Source organism: Aethalodelphis obliquidens, unplaced genomic scaffold (genome assembly GCF_003676395.1).
Source record: "Aethalodelphis obliquidens isolate GAN/ISIS:26980383/991018 unplaced genomic scaffold, ASM367639v1 scaffold2, whole genome shotgun sequence".
Lineage (NCBI taxonomy): Eukaryota > Metazoa > Chordata > Mammalia > Artiodactyla > Delphinidae > Aethalodelphis > Aethalodelphis obliquidens.
Window position 1 is genome coordinate 7,103,673 of NW_020837946.1, and position 13,667 is coordinate 7,117,339.

The 13,667-nt window shown below is 40.2% G+C and overlaps 1 protein-coding gene across 9 annotated transcripts in view; it reads right to left on the minus strand.

Annotated features, from left to right (window-relative positions):
* Positions 1–13,667, minus strand: part of GIGYF2 (GRB10 interacting GYF protein 2) — a 126,290-nt gene that overhangs the window by 21,901 nt on the left and 90,722 nt on the right. For 8 of the 9 annotated variants that reach the window (XR_003435184.1, XM_027118204.1, XM_027118230.1 and 5 more), the window contains 4 exons: positions 12,958–13,058; positions 10,908–11,069; positions 9,567–9,725; positions 6,229–6,465 (listed from right to left, as the gene is read on the minus strand). Coding sequence is in view for 8 of the 9 variants with exons in the window: in XM_027118204.1 (XP_026974005.1) it covers positions 6,229–6,465; positions 9,567–9,725; positions 10,908–11,069; positions 12,958–13,058 (659 nt within the window). In the remaining variant the exon portion in view is untranslated. The remainder of the gene's footprint in view (positions 1–6,228; positions 6,466–9,566; positions 9,726–10,907; positions 11,070–12,957; positions 13,059–13,667) is intronic. The other variant, XM_027118272.1, reaches the window with a different exon arrangement.

Here is a 13,667-nt window from a genome sequence, read left to right on the forward strand (position 1 = left end):
TAAATGTGAATAGGTTAAAGAATCCAATAAAAAGGCAGAGATTATCAGACTGGATAAGAAAATAAGATTGAACTATACTGTCTAAAAAAGACGTAATTTATATTCAAAGGTATAAACAGATCAAAAGTAAAAGAATAAACAAAGATTTATCAGGCAAACAGCAACCAGAAGAGAGCTGGAATCACTATACCATTATCAGACAAAACATACTTTAAAACAAAAAAAAAGTTAATAGAGATAAAGAGGAACATTTTATGATAATAAAAGGGTCAATCTAGCAGGAACATATATAACAATTATAAACATATATGCACCTAACAAGAGAGCACCAAAATACATGAAGCAAGAAATGGCAGAAATAGAAGGAGATATACAATTCAACAGTAATACTTCGAGACTTCAATACTCCACGTTCAGTAAGAGGCAAAACAACTACAAGATCAATGAGGAACTAGAAGACTTGAACAACGCTATAAACTGACTAGACCTAGTAAACATCTATTGAACACTCCACTCAACAAGAGTAGACTATACGTTCTTCTCAAGTGAACATGGAACATTCTTCAGGATAGACCTAAAGAAGGTAAAACTTTATGCCAGAAATAAAACTTTATTCTAAGACATAAAACTAAACTTCAATAATTCATTTAAAAGAATAGAAATATACAAAGTATGTTCTCTGATCACAATGGAACAAAATTAGAAATGAGTAAGAAACAAATTTTGGAAACTCTCAAATAAGTGAAACTAAAACACTCCTAAATAACCAATGGATCAAAGAAGAAATCAAAACTTATGGGTAGCAGCTAAAGCAATTTATAACTGCAAATGCCTAATTGAGAAAGAAGAAAGATATCAAATGAATAAAAAACTAACCTTCTACCCTGAGATACTAGAGAAAAAGAGCAAACTAAACTTACAGCAAGCAGAAGGCAAGAAATAATAAAGATGAAAGAAGAAATTAATGAACTAGATAAGAGAAAAATCAATGAAACCAAAAACCAGTTCTCTAAAAATATCAACAAAACCGACTTAACCTGATTGTCCATGAGGAAAAAACCCCAACAGACTGAAATTACTACAATCAGAAATAAAAGAAGCACATCACTACTGATCTTACAGGAACAAAAAGAAATACAAAGGAATACTATGAACAAGTGCTTGCCAATCAATTAGATAATCTAGATGAAAAAGACAGATTTCTATAAAGATATAAACTAACCAAAACTAACTCAAGAAGAAACAGATGATCCAAATAGACCTATTAGAAGTAAAGACATGGAATTAGTAATCAAAAAACTATCCACAAATAAAAGCCCAAGCACAAATGGTTTCATCACCACTGAACTCTACCAAGCATTTAAAGAATTAATACAAATTCTTCACAAACCCTTCCAAAAAATTGGAGGGAACATTTCCTGACTCATTCTTCAAGGCCAGCATTACCCTGACACCAAAACCAAAGAAATCACAAGGGGAAAACAAACACACACTACAGACAAATACCTCTTATGAACATGGACATAAAAATCCTCACCTCCTTCAGCCTAACGAAGGGCATCTACAAAAAACACACAGCTAACATTAAATTTAATGGTGAGAGACTGGATGTGTTCCCCCACATCAACCCAAGATCGGAAATAAGACAAGAACATTCACACTTGCCATTTCTATTAAACACTGTACTGGGGTTCTAGCCAGGGCAATCAGGCAAGAAAAAGAAATAAAAGACTGGGGGAAAAAGTAGTAAAACTACCTCTATTTGCAGATAACATGATCTTGTGTACAGAAAATCCTAATGAATCCACTAAGACACTATTAATTAACCAGTCCAGCAAGATTTCAGAATACAAGCTCAATATACAAAAATCAACTGTACATCTACACACTTGCAAAGAACAATCTGAAAATGAAATTTTGAAAATTCCATTTATAATACCATCAGAAAGGCAAAATACTTAAGAATAAATTTAACAAAAGAAGTAGAAAAGTTATACTCTAAAAACTATAAAATACTGAAAAGAAATTCAAGAAGATCTAAATAAATATAAAAACATCCCATGTTTATGGATTAGAAGACTTAATATTGTTAAGATGTCAAAACTCCCCAAACTGATCTTACAGAGTTAATGCAATCCCTATCAGAATCCCAGCTGGCTTCTTTGTGAAAACTGACAAACTCATTCTAAAATTCATATGGAATTGAAACACAGGAGAGCCAAAACAATATGGAAAAAAAAGAACAAATTTGGAGGACTCACACTGATTTCAAACTTAACTACAAAGCAATAGTAATGTCAAAGCAGTGTGTTACTAGCATAGCGATCATACAGATCACCTGACTAGAATTCAGAGTGCAGAAATGAACCCACATGCCTAATTTTTAAGACGAGCACCACAGCCATTCAGTGGACAAAGAACAGTTTTTTCAACAAATGGTGCTAGGACAACCAGATAAATCACATGCAAAAGAATGAAGTCAAACCCTTACCTCACATAATTTACAAAAATTAACTCAAAATGGATCAAAGAGCTAAAACTACAAAGTCTTAGAAGAAAACATGGGATTCTGTAAACTTTATGACCTCAGATTTAGCAATTCTTAGATATGACAACAAAAGCACAAGCAACAACAACAAAAGTAAGTAATTTGGACTTCATCAAAATTTAAAACTTTTGGGCTTCCCTGGTGGCGCAGTGGTTGAGAGTCCCCCTGCTGATGCAGGGGACACGGGTTCGTGCCCAGGTCCAGGAAGATCCCACATGCCGCGGAGTGGCTGGGCCCGTGAGCCATGGCCACTGAGCCTGCGCGTCCGGAGCCTGTGCTCCGCCACGGGAGAGGCCACAACAGTGAGAGGCCCGCGTACGGAAAAAAAAAAAAAAAAAATTAAAACTTTTGTGCATCAAAGGACACTATAGATATGGAGGTGAAAAAAAACAAATAATAGAAAGTATTTTTAAATCATTTGATACAGAACTTAAATATTGAACATATAAAGAACCCTTAAAAAACTCAGTAAGAAAAAGACAACCCAGTTTAAAAATAGGCAAAGGAGGGCTTCCCTGGTGGCGCAGTGGTTAAGAATCCGCCTGCCAATGCAGCAGGGGACAAGGGTTCAAGCCCTGGTCCGGGAAGTTCCCACATGCCGCGGAGCAACTAAGCCCGTGCGCTGCAACTACTGAGCCTGCGCTCTAGAGCCCGTGAGCCACAACTACGGAAGCCCGTGTGCCTAGAGCCCGTGCTCCTCACAAGAGAAGCCAATGCAATGAGAAGCCCACGCACTGCAACGAAGAGTAGCCCCCGCTCACCCAACTACAGAAAGCATGCACACAGCAAGGAAGACCCAACGCAGCCAAAAATAAATAAATAAAATTAATTAATTAATTTAAAAAAATAGGCAAAGGATTTAAATAGACATTTCTTCAAAGAAGATATACAAATGGTCGATAAATACATAAAAACATGCTCAACATCACAAGTCACCAGGGAAATGCAAACCAAAATCACAAGTTCTCACTTGACACCTACTAGGATGGCTATAATCAAAAAGTCAGATAATATGGGTTGATGAGGATGTGGAGAAACTTGAACCCTCATACACTCAACGTAAAATGGTGCAGCCACTTTGGAAAACAGTCTGGCAGTTCCTCAAACCAGTAAACACACTGTTATTATATGACCCAGGAATTACACTTCTAAATATATATATATATATGTGTGTGTGTGTGTATATATATCCACGTAAAACTTGTACATGAATATTTAAGGCAGCAGTAGTCATAAAAGCCAAAAGGTAGAAACAGCTCAAATGTCCATCAACTGATGAATGAATACACAGAATCTGGCATATCCACATAATGGAATATTATTCAACTATAAAAAAGGGGGAAAAGTACTGATATATGTTACAAGAACCTTAAAACATTATGCTAAATGAAAGAAGCCAGTCACAAAAGACCACATATTATATGATTCCATTGATCTGAAATGTCTAGAAATAGGCAAGACAGAATAAAGACAGAAAGTAGATTAGGGGTTACTTAGCCCTAAGTTAGGGGAAAATAGGGGCTGGGGTGTGACAGTTAGAGGGTTTGGGGGGTGGTAATGAAAATGTTCTAAAATCTATTGTGTTGATGGTTGCACCTATCTATAAATATGCTAAAAACCACTGAATTGTATACTTTAACTGATTGAATTGCATGGTATGTGAATTATATCTAAATAAAGCCGTTTTAAAAAGCTTTTTTCTCACGAGAGCCTTCAGCAATTCCTCATAACCATCTTGAGCTCTTTATCTTCAATCAGAATGCTTATCCATAAAGTAGCTCTACAGTCTTCATGGGAGAATAGGAGGGCAAAACCAGACAAACAAAAGACACAGAAAAGTTAGAGATCTGGAAGTTACCCCTGCCTTTGTCTTCTCTCTCACCCTCATATTCTGATCAGTCACCACATCCTGGGATGTAGGGCCTCTTAAGAAAGTCTTTTGACAGCCTTTTCGAGGCCCTGGAGCCATAGACTCATGGGTTCTAATACAGGGCAGTGCTATCAACTCTCAGCTGGACCCAAGGCAAGCGACTTAGCTTCTTAACATTTCTCCTCTTTGGTAAAACACAGGTATTTATACCTAAGCTTTATAAGGGTGGTTGTGAAAAAAAAAAAGGAAAACTGTCAGTACGTGCCTGACACAAAGCAAGCACTCAGTTATTAGCAGCTTCTCCAACTCCTCCTTTCCAATCTTGCCACCCCTAGGCTTAGATCAAACTTTTCTATTCCTTGCCTAGACAACTCCATCACCCCCTCTCAACTGGTCTACTGACCTCCAGTTTTGTTCAAGTCCATCTCCTATTTAGCTCTCAAAGTGACTTATTCCCTCCTGTAAATCTAGCAGTGTTATTTCCTAGCTGAAAATTCTTTTTACCACTCTAGGTCCTAATTTCTTAATAGAGTATATACAGCCCATGGTGATATGAACCCTGCCCACACTTATCTCATACCTCACTCTCCAGCAACTTCAGTCTGCTCTCACAAACACCCTCTATTCCCCAAACTGACTTTTTTTTTTTCTTTAAATTTAATTTTTCCCTCCCTTAATGACTCAAGTTTAGAAGTTATCTTCTTTCAGGAAGCCTTCCCTAACTTCTCAGGTGGACAGTGGTTCTCACATATTAGTGAGCAGCAGAATCCCTGGAGGGCTTATTCAAACAAGATTGCTGGGTCCCAGTCCTAAGAGGTTCTGATTCAGTAGGTCTAGGGTAGGGCCCAAGAATGCGCATTCCTAACAAATTCCCAGGTGATCACACCCTGACAATTACTGCTTCATGCCCCCTCTCTTACTACACCCACCCCCCTGTATTCTAATTTTCTGTTTATGTCTTTATCCCATGAGCTCCCTGAAGACAGGGGACAGACACTAAGCCTTATGGCTAGCCATACACCCCATGAGAAGTTATGCAGACTCTACCATAAACCTGCTTCTCCCTCTCCAATTACTCAGAGTTCATCAACAGTCCCACTACTTTCCCAGTCATTGGAGGCTTACCATCTAAGAGCCATTCCAACTTCTGCCCTTGTCCCTCAGATCCAGAGAACCACTAAGTCTTGCTGATTGCTATTATGCCAATTCTCATCCTCTGGCCCTACTCATTCTTACCACCACCATCACACTCTCTTTACTGGTCTCCCAGTCTCACTTTCTACTTATTTCAAATAATGCTTTGAATCCTCCTAAAACAACATTTTGCACACATCACCTCAATCCAACTTTCAATAAACCCCCACAGTCAGCTATGTTTCAAGCCCTGTATGATGGTTCCCGCTTACACATCCAAATGTTTATGTTTCTTGCCCTCATAAGTCTATGAGCTCTCTGAGGACAGTTGCCTTGTCTCATTTATCTTTGTCTTAGCAGTGCTGAAACAATACAGAGTAGGCACTCCAATGTTTAAATTTATGAACCATACAGACTTACTTGGTTGTGCCTGCATCACTGCTCGTGTCCTACCCTCTTTTATTTATTCTTCCCTTGTTTAAAATGCCTAACACAAAGTACAATGCATCGTATTGTTTCCTTGATCAAAAAACGAAGGTAGCAAGCAATATTTAACATAAAAAATGTACACTGTTTCACTGCTACTGCACTGCCAGCACCTACTTAACTAAAAAAAACGCTAACAAGTAGCTCCTACGGATGGTCTGGCGTGGTCTAGCTGGTGTCTAGGCTCTACCTTCATCTGCGCCAGCTGTTGCTGCTGCTGTTGCTGCTGCAACCTCCGGAGAGCCTCTTGCTGCTGCTGCCTCTGGCGCATTAACTCCTTCTGCCGCTGGAGCTCCAGCTCTTTCCTCTTCCGTTCCTCCTCCTCGTGCCGGAGTCTGGCTGCCTCCTCTTCCATTCGCAGCCGGTTCTCCTCTAATCGACGCTGGGCTTCTTCTTCTTCCCGGGCCCATTTCGCAGCCTCCTCTTCCTTCCCAGAAGGAAAAGTAAATGATAATAAAATTTAACTGTGTTTTAAAAAAAAAATCTGAATCACTTTTCAAGGCTTCAGTCAGAGGCATGCTTACAGGATAATTATCATGTTTAATTTATTTGCTAATTTCTACATAAAAGGAATGTCACTTTGAACATCTGTGTAAGTACTGATCTCTTAGAGATCACCACAAACTGCAGGCAAGTCTCTTGGAAACTGTTCCAACATTGAGGCAGAGATAGCTTTTCAGGGTGCTGAGTGCAAAGAGCTGTCAGGACCTGCAAGAATACAGGTTACCAGGCAAGCCTCAGCCAGTTCCGGACCCAAAGCAACTTTACAAAACCACTTAATTCCATGCCAGGTTCTCACCCGTTATGGCTCACAGGCCCCTTGGAAGGTCTCTCTTTGACCCATCCTCTACCCCTCTACTACTTTCTGCAGTACCCTGGCTCATTTTCCTTCTGCTTCCCTCCCTCAAAACCATTCCATGTGCCCCGTGGAATTTTCTTGGCCTTCCTCCGTGCAGTCTGATTACTGCACCTGCAATGCTCTAGAGCTCAGCGGTCCCCAACCTTTTTGGCACCAGGGACCGTTTTCGTGGAAGATAATTTTTCCAAGGACTAGGGGTGGGGGTGAGGTGGCTTCGGGATGATTCAAGCTCATTGCATTTATTGTGCACTTTATTTCTGTTATTATTATATCCACTCCACCTCAGAGCATCAGGCATTAGATCCCGGGGGTTGGGGACCCCTGCCTAGCTTATCCAGACAGCACATTCCCCTCCATTCTCCAGAACTCAGGACAGACACCAGCCACTCTACGAGTACTTCCCTAGCCTTCAGGAGGTAGACTTCCCCTCTGCCTTTTGATTATGCCCAAGTATACCTTGTCCTCCTCTCTCTGCTCTTAGCCCATCTGTGGCAGCAACTGTTACTACCTATCCAGCAAAAATTCCTTCCAGGTTGCTTCTTTGCAGACAGACCCTCCTGTCACATCAGAGGTTTAAAATGCCAGATTTTGCTTTTTAAGCTTCCAGTGTAAACAGGGACAGCCATGTGATGTGATTTAGGCCAAAGGGATGCTTCCAGAAAAGATATTCTTCCCAGACAAAAGGAAAGAAGCATGAGAGAAGAGTCACTCCCTTTTTGGGTACAGGGTATGGTATCATATCCAAAACTCCTAACCATTAGGCAAAAAATATGAACTCAAAAGTCAATACACCGGGATTTCCCTGGTGGTCCAGTGGTTAAGAATCCACCTTCCAATGCAGGGGACATGGTTTTGATCCCTGGTCGGGGACCTAAGATCCCACGTGCCACCGGCAACTAAGCCTGCGAGCTGCAACTACTGAGCCAACGCACCACAACTAGAGAGAAGCCCGCGTGCCGGAACAAAGAGCCCACACACTGCAATGAAGATCCCATGTGCCACAACTAAGACCCATTGCAGCCAAAAAAAAAGGTCAACATACCAAGAAATGGTAGAGCAGAGTGTGCACCATCAGGTGGAAAAGTCAACACACCAGGAGATGACAGAGGAGAAGCAAGCCAAGGACCTGGATCCTTAATGATATCACTGAGTCACTGAAATTCATGTTTAACTGCCTTATTTCCAAAGAACACCTTGATGTGTGAGGCAGTACCGTTATCTAATGTTTAAGCCATTTTTAGGTGAATATTTTGATTTTTCAGCTGAAAGCATCCAAAATGTGGCATTTATTTCTTGTAAAATCATTACCTACATAGTCTGTGAGCTTCTTGAGTACAGAAACAATTTCTTTAAAAGTTTTGGACTCTATCAGCAAACAATCATAACAACTGGCATATAGTATATTAACAAAATCTATTAACTGTTAAATGAATAAACCAAAGAATCTAACCTGGAACTTATCTATCTACCTCTAAAGAATTTAGATTTCTCAAAGAGTTTCAATCAAGAACTTAAGCAAAAGCAGGTAATCTCCAGCTTCGTGTCAATCCAACCAACAAACAAAAACCTACACCCCTAAGTGTGGACTGCTGTACATGGTGACTTCCTTCCAAAGAGTACAGTAAGGGGGAAAAAGAGTAACTTTACAGTGGAGATACCTGACAAGCACTACTGCAGCCAGGTGATCAATGTCAACATCAATAACCATAAGTCATGTTAGTAATATGTACCCTTGGTATGTGATGAAAATGGTACTTAACTTCTGTGATCTTCTTCTGAAACACCCATAACTCCAGTCTGATTGTGAGAAAATCTTCAAACAAACTCCGATAGAGTGTTACCCTACAATCCACTGACCAGTATTCCTTAAAACTGCCAAAGTCATCAAAAACAAGGGAAGTCTGAGAAACTGTCACAGCCAAGAACAAGCTAAGGAGACATGACAACTAAATGAAATATTCTGGATAAGATCCTGGAACAGAAAAGGGACACTGGGGGAAAGCTGAAGAAACGTTAATAAACTATGGTCTTCAGTTAATAATAATCCATCAATATTGATTTATTAATGTGTCAATATTGGTTTATTATAACAAATGTACCATACTAATGTAAAATAATAATAGGGGAAACTGCACTATCATCCCAATTTTTCTGAAAATCTCCAACTGATCTAAAAAGAAAATCTACTAATAAAAAAAATCTACCTCCGTTCTTAAACATTAAAATGAAAGGCTTTAGGGATTCTGGCTGCCCGTAACAGCAGAATGGCATGGTTACAGCAGAATCAGATAATGGTCATCGCTGCCATCAACTTATGGATTTACTAAGCAGCAAGGAACTGTGCACTCTAAAAGTGTGAACTGGGGAGTACCCTAAGGCAAAAAGTTGTCAACCTCCAGATCTCACGTTTGGTTTTTTAAGAGCAGGCCTTCAATTTTTCTCTGGTGCCCTCGTTTTTTGTTTGTTTTGATTCCTTGACATTTCGTTCAGCTTTTATAATTACATGTGGGATGGTTATCACAAAAGTACTAAGAGTCAGTTAGATCTCTTTTGGTAATTTGCAGCAACCTGAAAAAGTTTTAGACAGGCTCTCCTAATATCCTAATACTTTCTTAATCACTAATTCCTAGCTTCAAAGAAGCAATGAGAAGAGCAAACCATCTGATCACCTGCTTGCGTAACAATTCTTCCTGCTTCCGCCTTTCTTCCTCTTCTCTTCTCCTTTCCTCCAGTCTTCTAAGAGCTTCTTCTTGCTGCTGTCTTTCTTCCTCTTCTCGTTGTCGCCGTAATGCAATTTCCTGCTCCCTCTGGCGTCGCAGAGCCTCCTCCTAAATTAAAAAAAAAAAGCAAGTGTGTGTGCGCACGTGTGCGTGCATCTCAATTAATATATTACATCATGATCTGGAAAGAAACAGGCTATGTGCTGCTAAGATCCTGTTAACAGTATATATAAAAAGTATCTAACCAGGATCTAGGGCAAAAAGTATATATGTGAGCTGGGGAGTAGGTATATTAAGAGTTAAAATAATTTGTATTTAAAATATTAATAGTTAAATAGCACTACGTGCAAAGTCCATCCTGGTTTCTACATTAGCTACATCACTTCCTGATTAACACTAAAAAGGACGCAGGCTTCGGTTTCTCTGTTGCTACCATTAGTCCCTATTTTTTTAATCAAATGAGAACCTAAGGCATAGAGAAGTCAAACCAACATAGCCACCAAAAATGCCTGGTGAGGTAGAGAAGTTTTCCAGTCAAAAGTATTGAATAAAGCCACGTGTCTCAGAACACGTTGCTAGAACTAAAGTCTCACGGATATTTATACAGAAAAGGGTCTCACTGTCAAAATAACTTAGGAAGAAATAATTAGCAACACAGAATTAAACAGATCTCTTTACTGCAATACTTCTTAAAGTCCTTACGTTGCTAATGTAGAGTGTGACTCTACGAAATACTACTAGGTCTAAGCTAATCTCAGCATGGACATGGATGCCTTTTTTCAGAGTTCCTCTTAGGGCAAAAAACAAGAAGGAAATGTGAAGCAAAGGCTAGACACTGGGGCTGTTTCAGAGTGGATTCTTTCAAATGGGATCTTTAAAAATCCCAGTAGAAAAAGGTCCAAGCACATAATAAAGAATTCCCAAAGAAGAAATACAAGTGGCCACAAAACATGAAAAACATTCAGTGTCACTGGTTATAAATACTTCAGGACTTAATTACTTCTGAAATCTAACTGGTTTATAAAACCCCAGGAAATATGTAAAAGCAATCAACTCCAATGAGTTACTAGGACTGAAGAATATCCCTCCAGTGGGTGTTAGTGGGTGACAGACATTTTTCCTAAAGGGAAGTGAGTCTCCTAAAATTCTAATCCCAATCCTGCTAACTCCCTGATGCCTTAGGGGAGCCTTCTCCAGGAGAACTATGACCTGTGAAATGACGGGAGTGAGCAAGATGTCCCGCAGGCCCTCCTTCAGCGCTAATCGTACAAGCAGAGTTCTCAGACATACCTGTTTCCTTCGGGCAAGCTCTTCTTCCTCGCGCCTTTTCCTTTCTTCCTCCTGCTGTCTCCGAAGAATTTCCTCCTGTTGTCTCCGGAGTTCTTCTTGCCTCTTTCGATCCTCCTCTTCCCGTTTTGCCCTCATTTCTGCCTCTCTTCTCTCCTGCTCTAGCTGTGGTTACACAAGGGTGCTCTTAGAAACTTGAGGCCAAGCACAGAACACTCCAACATCACTGACCAGTACTGTTAGGAGCTGGTCAGTGCAGACACTGGAAGGTGGAGACACCACCATTCACTCAGTTAACGTGTAGTGCAAGTGGCTGATGAAAGCAACTCTGTGAGAGCTCTAAGCTCTGCTATGTCATAGTAACCAGAAAGTTTTATGCTCTTCTAAGCTGGATGCACTCACCCCTACTTTTTACCTGTCTCTTCGCTCCATACTACTACTGCACATCTCCTATATGTGGGAGAGTGGCCTGTGTTGAGAGTAACATCAGAATTCTCTTGGGATGGCGTTTCTTTGCTCATCCCTACAAAGGATTTTCTGATTGAAGATGTAACAATGTGTCTAACAAGGTTTCAACCGCAACGTTGTTGAAAAATTACAGAAGTTCTTTAAAATCTGAAGATCAACCACTTAACAAACTCTATCATGTATAATTCCCCAATACTAGTCAAATCCAGCCCCTAATCTCCAGTCCTATTGCCACACATATAATTCAGGCCTTTACTTTCTCATCCACATTCCTAACAGTCTCTTACCTGGTTTCCCAGCATCCTATTTTGCCCAGAGTCCCCAGTTCAACATCCAACCTCCACCAAAAAAAATCACTCCCAGGCTTACATTTAATACCATCCTTCACCTTGAAAATAAATCCTAAGTCTTTAACGTGACACGGGTAAGGATCCTCCTGATTGGCCTGCCTCATCTTCTTTAATCTCTCTCATCATTTATTCCTCAGACACACCAGCTCTAGACTGGACCAAATTATTTAACTGTTTGCTGTGCCAGAATGTTCTCATACACTTCTAGCCTTTACAGGTCTTGTTTCCTCCAACTGCAGTTTAATTTTCACCTCCTTCTACTCTGTCAACCCAAAACCCTTCAACTGAGCTAAATCCTACTACCCTTCAAGTGAAACGGGCTCAGGTATTACCATCCATCCAAAGTGTCACCCGATTCCTGATCCCCACCTCTCCTGCTAGGTAGCTGGCTCATGTGCTTCCTTGTGTTGCTTGCCTGTGTCATCATCTTCCCAACGCCCCCAACACACACACACACCAGACAAGAATGCACACTTTCATCATCTATGTGTTCCCAGCACAAAGCGCTATGGAACAAGAACAAACTCAAGAATTGTTTGAATTGTGGTCTGTCACTCATATGTAGACAAATCCTGACTCTGAACTCATTTCATATTCTGGGCACTCTAAGGATACTGTCACTACCTCGGGATAAGAATGCACTAAACATAAAATAGGAATAAGATTTTCTCGGAGGCATGAGAACCCAGAAATCATTTCAATAACACTAAGGGTTCACAGACAACCTCTTCTGACAAGTACTAAAACCAAAATTCAAGATTCCTAGCTCCTCCAGAAGATGTGAATAGAACACAGAATGTAATATTAATGTTGAGCTTTTCAGCTGCATGTCTTAGGCACTAAGAGGCGTAAACAAACACCACCATAAAGATTCAATGTGGGAACTCAAGCCTCAGACCAAGGGTCTTATAATAAGCTATGTAGTGGATATTTTCTTATGATCTTACAAGAATTTATACCATGAATAACGTAACATACCACCATGATCATTAATGTGTCGACAAACCAATTTTAATTGATTTAATTTAAACTTGTTACTTTAAATTGTTGTGAGGTCTTTTTGGGGAGAAGGCGGCACAATAATGACAGAGTATGAGTGTGCTTAAACCAGCTACGTAGCCGTGAACTAAAAGGAAACATGTATAAGTAGCTAGAGAAATAGAGACATCAATAAACAAACGTCTACGAGCTGCGGTTGGAAAGCATGCACTGCTATGGAAGAATGAGTTTCAGACCTTTGCAGCCTTGGCCTTCTCCATCTGCTGAAGCTGTTCAAGGGCAGGTCCCGGAGTGGTGGTGTCCAGGGGAAGATCCCATACGCTACCACCTTCCCAAACTGTAAGACAGGAGGGGAAAAGAGTGAGGCATGTCAGAGCTTACATACATGGCTAAATATCCAGAAGCATAATGAAAAAAGCTGTTTCCTTGTCCCTGAATGAGCTCCATCACCTATATCTGTTCTGCTTCTAAGTAGACTGAACTACCAGTGGGCTCTAGTTTATATCAATACCCTTCAACACATCTAGAAGAAAGTACCAGGCATTTACTGGGAACTAATTTCATCCTCAAAAAAACCCATATCTGTTCATATCCCCATTTTTACAGATGAACAAGCTAATAAGGGTCAGAGGTAGTTTTGTAACATTCCCAAGGACACATGGCAAGCATATGGCCATGCCAGGATTTAAATCCCAGTGTATATAGATCCCAAAGCCAACGGTGTTTCCAGTAGCCACACAACGTCTTACTGCATATGAAGTGGAGAGAAGGGTTAAGAGAGGTATGGCTGTAGAACTAGAGAGAACTCAGTGGTTGCACAATATTGTGAATGTATTAAATGCCACTAAATTGTTCATCTTAAAATGGTTAATTTTATGTTACATGAATTGCATTTCAATGAGAGAGAGAGAGAGAGAGAGAGAGAGAGAGAGAGAGAGAGAGAGAG